Here is a 9,703-nt window from a genome sequence, read left to right as displayed (position 1 = left end):
AACTATCGGGCCATTTATCGATAGATTACGTTATTTCAATTTTACTTTTCAAAAACAAAACAAAGTTTTAAGTGAATCCAATTAAAGTCATTTCTTCTTCTTCCTGTTCTAAAAAGTGATTTTTTTTAAACAATAACAAGTACATTTAAAATTGAAAACAAAATTAGTGACTAGGAAAATTGGTTCTCATAGTTTTAGTCCCCAGTGTAATTCTTAATGGCAGCCAAAGTGAAAAACTCCATAACGATTTTTTTCAGTTTCAAAATATTCAAAACTGGCGCCATATAACGTTATCTTGTTTTCCCACCTTTTTCCTCAAAAGTCTGGGCATACTAATTAAGCTGAATAAATTTAAATCGATAGTGCCGGCTCCTCCATCGATATCTTTTGACATCACCGACCAAAAACGTGAACTAAAGGCTGCCCTGTCTACTGTCTGCTAGTAAATTGACAGTTTTTATCTTTACCAACGTTGAAAGAGCCCTCCCATCACACAAAAATGGTAAGTTAGGCCGCAAATAACCATTTTAGCCGCACCGCAGCCCGAGACATGGATTCCGTTTCAAGCGGCACGCGAATGTAAACATAACCTGCAAAGAAGCTTCTCGCAAGCCGAAGACATCTGCTGACTAATCGCTGTATTTCGCTGCACTCCTTTGCTCCCTAGCAACCGCAAATCGTGCTCCTGAAGGAAGGCACCGATACGTCCCAGGGCAAGCCGCAACTGGTGTCGAACATCAATGCCTGCCAGTCGATCGTGGACGCGGTTCGGACCACCTTGGGTCCCCGCGGTATGGATAAGCTCATTGTGGACTCGCAAGGCAAGGCCACGATCTCTAACGATGGCGCCACTATCATGAAGCTGTTGGAGATTATCCATCCCGCTGCCAAAACGCTGGTGGACATCGCAAAGTCACAAGATGCAGAGGTAATTGAATGCGACTGCTGACAACTGAAGCACGTGACTACAAAAAGCTTGTTTATTTTAGGTGGGTGATGGAACCACAAGCGTGGTTCTGCTGGCCGGCGAATTCCTAAAGCAGGTCAAGCCTTTCGTGGAGGAGGGCGTTCACCCACGTGTGATAATCAAAGCCATTCGCAAGGCACTCCAGCTCTGCATGGAGAAAATCAGCGAAATCTCTGTGCAGATTGTGAAGCAATCCAAGGAGGAGCAACGCTCTCTGCTGGAGAAATGCGCCGCCACCGCGATGTCTTCCAAGCTGATCCACCAGCAGAAGGACTTTTTCTCAAAGATCGTTGTGGATGCCGTTCTGTCCTTGGATGAGCTGTTGCCGCTTAACATGATTGGCATCAAGAAAGTTACTGGCGGATCCCTTGAGGAGTCCCAGTTGATTTCTGGTGTGGCTTTCAAGAAGACCTTCTCCTATGCCGGTTTCGAGATGGCACCGAAGTCGTACGACAAGTGCAAGATCGCCCTTCTTAACATTGAGCTGGAGTTGAAGGCAGAGCGAGACAACGCCGAGATCCGCGTAGACAACGTTAAGGAGTACCAGAAGGTCGTCGATGCCGAGTGGCAGATTCTGTACAACAAGCTGGCCAAGATCCACGAGTCTGGCGCCAACGTAGTACTCTCAAAGCTCCCCATTGGCGATGTGGCCACACAGTATTTCGCCGACCGTGACATTTTCTGTGCGGGCCGTGTTCCTGAGGAGGATCTCAAACGTACAATGAAGGCTTGCGGCGGCGCCGTCATGACCACCGCCAATGACATCAACGCCAAGGTGCTTGGCCTTTGCGAGCATTTCGAGGAGCGCCAGGTGGGCGGAGAACGCTTCAACTTGTTCCAAGGTATTATTTTCAAGCTTATTTTGAAGTTGAAACCACAAACCCAACATTATTTTTTTTTTAAACAGGATGCCCGAACGCCAAGACAAGCACTCTGATTCTGCGTGGTGGCGCCGAGCAGTTTTTGGAGGAGACGGAGCGCTCCCTGCACGATGCTATCATGATTGTCCGTCGCACCATCAAACACGATTCCGTAGTTGCTGGAGGCGGTGCCATTGAAATGGAGCTGTCGAAACTCCTGCGCGACTACTCGCGCACCATCGCTGGCAAGGAGCAGCTGCTGATTGCCGCCATCGCAAAGGGCTTGGAGGTTATTCCACGCCAGCTGTGCGACAACGCCGGCTTTGATGCCACCAACATTCTCAACAAGCTGCGCCAGAAACATGCCCAGGGTGAGTAATCAAATCTTTTCATACAACTTGTAGCTTTCAGTCTTCATGACTCACTTTTATTATATATCCAATGGGAGCATTCTATATAATAGGAACATAATGTGTGGTTTCAGTGTAAAGATTTCAGTTAGTCCAATAAGAATTCCCTAGGATTGTTGAGACCTTCTGGGAAAGCATAAAGAAAACGAATCAAGTCTCAAAATTCTAAGTTAAAACCAATTGAATCATTAGATCACTTTTATTTCTCACTTCTTTAGTTGGTCATGCCATAGACGGAAGCAAGGTTCTTGGCAAAGACCAGGCTTGTCCGGGCAAGAGTTGCACATAAACTTGCTGAACTGCAGCATTCCGCCTTTGTGGCAATTACGACAGTTTTTCTTCGCCGGTTTTCCATTGTGCTGAATGAGTACGGCTTCGTGGCGGATGCTCGGGGGCGTTACTGGCTTCTTTTCCTTTACTTTCTCTATTGGTTCCTCCAGTTTTCGAGGGCTGATTGCGACGGGCTCTGCAACCTGCTCCTCCCGCAACAGGGACTTTATTATGACCATACGGAACTCTGCATAGCTCTTGAGGCGTCCTCCCCTTGCGTTTTGAGCATTGGCCATGTATAGCAGATGAGCGTTGTAGACTAGGACGTTTATGAGGAAGATGGCCAGCTTTTTGTCCGTGGGAAGTTCGTGGCAACCTGGCTGGTATTGGATGAGTTGCTGTCGACTCAGGTTGCCCGCTTTCAGCTGCCAATCAAGTTCCTGAATCAGCTTGGGCCTTGCGTTGGTCTTCTGCATTGACATTTCCTTGGCATATATTGCCAAGCAGTCGGAACTGAAAAAGTAGAGGCTCTTTTCCCTCCGCCGCCATTTCCCCATCATCAGAGGCGAGGCATAACTGGTGATGATGCGATTAGGCTCCAGTTGCTGGTGCACCAGGGCCTTGCTGTTGCCGTACCTATTCCTGTCCAGCAGCCCAGTGCAGTAGGTCTCTTGCTTGGCCAACTCGTGGGCCAAACCATAGCTGCCATAGAACTTCGATGCATACACAGTGCGTCCGCTTTGGTGATCTCCCATTAACTTCAGGGCCACGCCGATTCTGTGCTGCACCAATTGCCGGGAATTCCGTATCCATGCAGCAGAGTCTTCGCGCCGCACAATTTCTGGCAAGAGCTTCACCACCAGACCACTTTGTTCCGTCAGCATGTGGAGAACCATGGAGTTGCAACGGAACCGGCAAGGCAGATCCTCCAGGTAGCTGAATGTTCCTTTCCAAAGTACCACTGGGTCGTTCAGCACCAACTGTTGGCCACACACGTACAACTCATCCATCCGCTCGTTTATAAAATTCAGGAGGGGAATGGCGTCTTTTTCTTTGCTGTTATCATTAGGCAAACAATCGAAATTGAGCCACTGCAGCAACTTATGATATCGGTCTTCGCCCAATTTATCGGAGAAACCAGCAAAGCCCAAAAACGTGTTATTTTTCCAGTAGTCCGCTAGATCATGGAGCTTTAAATCGCTCATCAGGAGAGAAAGGCCTACAAAGGATTCCATTTCTTCGGCACTGGTGGACGCTGTTCCAGCACGAAGGTTTACACCTTGAGCCAGAGCAGCAAAGAACTTGGAGCGGTTTCCCACGAGTAGATTGAAGTACTGCTGGGGGCATTGAAAGCGTTTTGCTCCCTTCAAGCCAGTTTGCTGCAAGGGAGTATGAAACTTGAAGAGTAGCCTTGTGCTCGACTGCTGGGAGGTCCACTCAGGGTCGAACTCATCCGGCTCATCTATTTTTCAAGAAGTTACGTAAGTGGCGGACACTACATTTATGGGAGGTGATGGACTTACCCTGACAAAAGACATCTGACGATTGGTAGTTCAGTTCCGAATAGCCGTCTTCGTCAGAGTCGCTCTCCTGGCGGTTCAAGTCGCTGAGATTGGGATTGACGGCCGTACGCTGCTCGGTTGCCAGTTGGAGGTGCAACTCCGTGAGGTCCGGCTTGATGTCTGCAGTGCTCAGGTCGTAGTCCGCCAGTGCCGGGTACGAGTCTAAGGGCTCCTTTTTGATGTCGACGCTGCGACGCTTCACCGGCGATCGGTGATCGTCCTGCCGCGGCTTCAACTGTTGTTTGCGCTTTCTCCCTGAGCTGGACATCCTTTATTTTCAATTATTTTTGTTATAAGCTATAAAATCAGAGGAACGTAAAGAAAATGCAGCGCGTGTTTTTCGGCTCACTCTCTCTCTCTCGCTCGGCACAGAGTGCTGTAGTGTGTGCTCTTTTGCACAGCAGAAAAAAGTCGTTTCGCGGGCTGTTGGTAGTGTTGCCACATTGTCATGAATTTAGCGGTTACAAATTGTTTTTTAAATATTTTGGACATTTAAAAAACTTTATTTTTAAACCTTTTCTTATCTTCTTTTAACAGGTGGCCAGTGGTTTGGTGTGGACATAACCAAGGAAGACATTTCGGACAACTTTGAGCAGTGCGTGTGGGAACCATCGATCATTAAGATCAATGCCTTAACAGCTGCCGCCGAGGCAGCCTGCATGGTTCTGTCCGTCGACGAGACAATAAAGAGCCCGAAGGCCGGCGAACCTCCTATGGCTGGCGGTGGGCCCATGGGAATGGGCCGCGGCATGGGCAGGCCCATGTAAAACTCATCCAGAACTTCAGAAAGCACACTAATCATCTACTCACTTGCATTTCTATCCTAATTTAACACGAACACGTATTAGTCGGTCATACTTTCGCATTTTCGAAACGCACTACAGAACAACAGAAAAAATAATACACTGACCTATCTGTATATGTTTAATAATAAACAAAAAAATTTAAAAGATTTGTATAACAATTCAAAATTTGTTTTAATTGCAACATGGTGGCAGCTCCATCACGGTGCTGTTATTTGGCTGTCCAAAATCCGCGTGCTGTTAAGCGCACCTCCGAATTATTTCCATCCATCACGTAAATAAACAACTTAAGATGGGAAATCACAAGGTTCTGAGAACCGCGGGACACAATAATCGGTACTCCATGTACGAATTCATCGAGGCGGTCCACAAGCGTTCCATTATCTGGGAGCGTCGTCACCCTAACTTTCACAATCGGGAACTGAGGGATCTAGCCTGGCAGGAAATTGGCCAGGAGCTGTGCAATGAATTCGAGGAGGCCAGCGAACCAGAGAAGCAGGAAATCGGTATGTTTTGTCGAAGCTTTTTGTATATATCCACAATAAAGTTGTAAATCAGTTAGGACCTTGCTGAAACGTTGGAAAAACACACGGGATAGCTACTTGCGTGTAAACCGGCTGCGCCAAAGTGGCGAAGAAGTGGCCAGAGCTTCCTACATATACGAGAAGGAGCTTAGCTTTCTGTTGGGCGTTAAAGCAGAGACTGATGAGGACGAGGAACCTATAAAAGAGGAGCCCAATGTGCCTGTGAAGCGAAGGCGCCTACCGGCTAGTCAAAGATCACTCAAGAAGCGAAGACGTTCTTCTGGCCAAGAAACGGACCAAGAGCCCTCTTCCCCACAGACCGAAAACCTGAACTTGCTTTTGGACGATATACCGCCTGTCTTCTCTGAAAACGGGACACCACCAGGTGACCCAAATATCAATACATCCTCCACTTCCTCCTGTGCACCCACTTCAACTTCAACTTCCTTCTCTGATCCCGATCAGGCCTTCTTTGACAGCATCAAGCCTCACATGAAGCGGATGTGTGCTGATCGCAAGCTCGACTTTCAAATCGAAGTGCTCAAGATACTCCGTAACTTCAAACCCAATTAAACATAGATTTAAAAAAAAGAAACTTGTATTATTGTGATGGCAACTGGGTTAGCGATGACCATCCTAATCGTTATCGAATCGGATGACAATTGGGAAAGATATAGCCATCACTGTGGGCCTTATAGAAGAAAACCCCATTTTCAAGGGATCCCATCACAAAAAACGGACAAAAAATCTAAAAACTATTTTGTCTTAGGATTTTAATTTAGAATGGTGAAAAATCGATCCAGAAATCGTTTAAGGTACTCCGCTCGAGAATCGGATGAGAATTGGGGAAGATATAGCCATCACTGTGTACCCTAAAGGGGAAAACACCATTTTCAACGGATCCCTTTATGAAAAATGGAAAAAATAATCTGAAAAATATTTTGTCTCAGGATTTTGATTCAGAATGGTGAAGAATCGATCCAGAAATCGTTTAAGATACTCCGCTTGGGAATCGGATGAGAATTGCGGAAGATATAGCCTTCACTGTGGGCCATATAAGGAAAATATATATATAAGGTACTCCGTTCGAGAATTGGATAAAAATTAATTGGATAATTTCCCCATTTAGGGGAAAACCCATTTTCAAGGGATACCATCACGCAAAATGGACAAAAAATCTAAAAAATATATTGTCTTAGGAAGGGACGGACGCAGAAATTAGCTTATTAGCTTATATTACCATTTAATAGCTTATTGGAAAAACGATGCAAAAAGTTTTCAATGTTCATATTACTGTTTACAATCCCAAAAAAAAGCAAATATCAATACTCCAAATATATACAATTTGCAGTACTTGTGTACTATTGAGTTCTTGTAATTGTGTAGACTATACAATCTTTTTAAAAAAAAAAAACCTTTCAAGTTTTTATATCTAAAATATATTTCTTAATACAAAATATGTTTATTTTAAAATCTCAAGTGTTAGAACTCATATAGAAGACCCTTTAAAAAAAATATATGTACATATGTAGTGTTAATAAATATAATGCTTATGATACCTAACCAATCGTATACACATTTATATAAGGAAATAGGACATTTTTTATGCGGTACCCTATGTGGTACATGTGGTTCCCATACCTATCCCAGGCAGAGATATTTTAGTATAAACATAAACTGTCAAAATGGTAAATAAGCCGTTGGATGTTCGTTGCGACGGCCCGAAGCTGTTTGACCAGTTTTTATTAATCAAAAAAATAGTTAAACCTGTATTCATATAGCTTGTCTCTTTTGTGGCAATCGACTTTCCATTATGTATACAGATTTCTACATGGCTTTTGTCCTATACAAAGACCCACATTTATGTATTGAGTATTTATAACTCGACACTCGAAACCCGAGGCACCCCTAAAAAAAATCACCGAAGACCGTTACGAAATTGTTAAGGGTAACTAAGTAATTCATATAAGGTTTCGCCTTACATGAGCTCCACGCAGCTCGAGGTTCCTGAGAGCCTCGAGGGGGGTACAAAACGTTACCCTCGAAAGGACGCCCCACCCTATTGTCAAGCATATGGTGTTCGTCTGTATTTTCCAAAGTCGGCACTTTATTTCCCACTTTACAGCATGTGAACCGCTCAACAGTGGTTGGTTTCGAGCTAACAAATTTCGGTCCTGCGATCGAGGCCCTGCCCTGCACGCTCACATTAGCAACGGATCCGGCAGCTGTTGTTCGGCACTTAAATGATCCCCTATATTTTTCGATCCCTACTACCTGCATCTGCTCAATGAATGTTTCTGGCTATACAATACACTTAAAAAAATTGTACACTAAGAGACGAGTTCCTCTGAACCAATTTTGTTTTCTTAGGCTATTTATTTATCTTTGATTTTAGTAAACATCTAATTATACGCTTAACAATTGGTATTTTATTTTTGTCCCTGTGTATTTAAACTCCTCTTGGTTTGGCTTTTCCTTCCCCAGCCCTCCCCTGTGCCCTGTACCTGTTATCGTTATATACGTTCTTGTTTTATTAGAACTGTATAATAGACAGGATGTTCCTTTGATGGGTTTTTCTGTTTAGGAGTCCCGCTGCCTTTGGATGGTGCAGCAAAAGTCTTTGTCCTCAGGACTCTACCCTAATTCTATTCCTAAAGTGCATCCTAAGCGTGCTGTAGATCTTCTTTCTTTAAATCTCAGGTTGAGTTCTCCAAGATAACCACCTGTGAGTTTTGGTATCTCTGCCAAGCGGTCTCCGCCCTATCCAGTAACTCTCCAATTTCCTGCCGTTTGCTTGGGATATCGTATTTTTCCAGAACCAGTTTAAAGAGTACGTACTCCAAGCTGCGAGCTCCGCCGAAATTAGAGGGGTCGCGCAGGGTGTCTATAAGGCTGACAAACTTCCTTAGAAGCTCTACCAGCTCCCCAAAGTTGGTCAAATTCTCGAGACTGGCATCCACCGCGTTGACATATCGCAGACTCAGCTTTAGTGTCCTGGCCAAATAGTTGCTTCTACCAGCCAAGGGGGAAAGTTCTGCATTCAATTGCTGGACAATGCTCCTCGTTTCCAGAACCTTGTGCAGGGTGACGTCGTTATATTGGTCCTGATCCGACCACTGTCCAATTGGCGAGGCAGTCGTTGCTTCATAGTCCACCACGGATATCTCATTGTTTTCCACCAGAATGGTCTTATCGATCACCTCGCTCGAGTTGATTGGCTGCTTGACATGGAAATCCAAAGTGAAGTGAAACGTCACGTTGCCCTGTGAGGTACAGATAGTTAGTTGAGAAGCCTCTAATATTTCTTTTCTAAAACCCTGCCTGGACCAGCGAGAAAGTGCTCAGGATAATAAGAGCACTGGCAGTCAGTGCTGCGATGCAAAAAGACATCTCGACGAGGGACTATTATACGATTGACTGATTCCAGGCCAAAAAACTCCTGATCAGACCACATAATCTCAGCTCGGGAGGCTTATCGATCGACGTGGGGTTATCATAACTATTGGGTCTGAGGTGGCAGCTCGGCAGATTCATTCATTGACAGAATTTTCTGTCCAGGCCAAGAATGCGGGGAGCGAGGAGACAGACGATGTGTCACGTGGTGCCTGGGATTAGAAATACACTGAGACGAGTGACTATTGAAGTTTAAACTTAATTTTTGTAAGAATATGTAACAAATGGAATTTACACGTCGTTATGGCTAAAACTGTTTAAATTTAAAGGTGGAATATGTAATTTTTTTAAGAGGTTATACCAAATGGTTATACTATCTTTTGGAGTTAAAACCTCTACATCTAAACTTTATATTATAAAGCATCTTTTTTGTCTAAAACCTCTCAAAACAAATGGTATTTCATAGAGTTTGGAAATGCTGGATAAAAAAAACGTATAAAAAACGTGGATCCATAAACAGAAATGTAAAACCCGCATGCTTTTTATTTCGGCCCTATGAATCATCCACTTTTTTGGGAATCGAGTAATTCGTTTGATGAAACTTCCGTTGTGAACATTGATGAAATACTTCATTGGCTGCATCTGCTCGATTTCTGGGCTTATCAGGCATTTGAAGTAACAACAACCGCAATCGCTATTTTCTGTTTACGCGTGCAATAATAATTATAATCATACACACTTATACATAGAGACCACTATAGCGATAAGGTGCGAATGTTATCGGCATATGTACAAACATACATACATATTGTATGTCTGTAGGAATGAAAGTACTTTTGTGTCGACGAGTATGTGCCTTAATTTAGAAAATAATATCAAACCAAAGCAGGGCAGCCAGGGCGATAGGTTCAGTG

The 9,703-nt window shown here is 44.3% G+C and overlaps 4 protein-coding genes across 4 annotated transcripts; 2 read left to right on the top strand and 2 right to left on the bottom strand.

Annotated features, from left to right (window-relative positions):
* The first annotated feature begins 345 nt into the window (after positions 1 to 345).
* On the top strand, positions 346 to 4,982 carry CCT7 (chaperonin containing TCP1 subunit 7). Its single transcript, XM_017234921.3, has 5 exons — positions 346 to 502; positions 668 to 928; positions 990 to 1,809; positions 1,875 to 2,198; positions 4,607 to 4,982. Exons 1-5 carry the CDS (start codon positions 500 to 502, stop codon positions 4,834 to 4,836), a joined length of 1,638 nt encoding a protein of 545 aa, XP_017090410.1. The 5' UTR covers positions 346 to 499; the 3' UTR covers positions 4,837 to 4,982.
* Positions 2,330 to 4,450, bottom strand: LOC108121018 (uncharacterized). The gene is made up of 3 exons (XM_017234920.3): positions 4,031 to 4,450; positions 2,448 to 3,969; positions 2,330 to 2,363 (listed from the first exon to the last, which is right to left on the bottom strand). The coding sequence occupies exons 1-3, from the start codon at positions 4,335 to 4,337 to the stop codon at positions 2,345 to 2,347; spliced, it is 1,848 nt and encodes a 615-aa protein (XP_017090409.3). The 5' UTR covers positions 4,338 to 4,450; the 3' UTR covers positions 2,330 to 2,344.
* Positions 4,983 to 5,157: 175 nt separating the features above from the next.
* Positions 5,158 to 6,093, top strand: hng2 (hinge2). The gene is made up of 2 exons (XM_017234922.3): positions 5,158 to 5,378; positions 5,431 to 6,093. The coding sequence occupies exons 1-2, from the start codon at positions 5,165 to 5,167 to the stop codon at positions 5,967 to 5,969; spliced, it is 753 nt and encodes a 250-aa protein (XP_017090411.2). The 5' UTR covers positions 5,158 to 5,164; the 3' UTR covers positions 5,970 to 6,093.
* A 1,659-nt stretch (positions 6,094 to 7,752) lies between these two features.
* LOC108121043 (uncharacterized) lies at positions 7,753 to 9,016 on the bottom strand. The gene is made up of 2 exons (XM_070282152.1): positions 8,718 to 9,016; positions 7,753 to 8,659 (listed from the first exon to the last, which is right to left on the bottom strand). Exons 1-2 carry the CDS (start codon positions 8,784 to 8,786, stop codon positions 8,093 to 8,095), a joined length of 636 nt encoding a protein of 211 aa, XP_070138253.1. The 5' UTR covers positions 8,787 to 9,016; the 3' UTR covers positions 7,753 to 8,092.
* Positions 9,017 to 9,703: the final 687 nt, after the last annotated feature.

Source organism: Drosophila bipectinata, chromosome 3R, assembly GCF_030179905.1.
Source record: "Drosophila bipectinata strain 14024-0381.07 chromosome 3R, DbipHiC1v2, whole genome shotgun sequence".
In the NCBI taxonomy this organism is placed as follows: Eukaryota; Metazoa; Arthropoda; class Insecta; order Diptera; family Drosophilidae; genus Drosophila; species Drosophila bipectinata.
The sequence above is the reverse complement of the archived record's forward strand: the minus strand, read 5'-3'. Positions and strand labels throughout refer to the sequence as shown.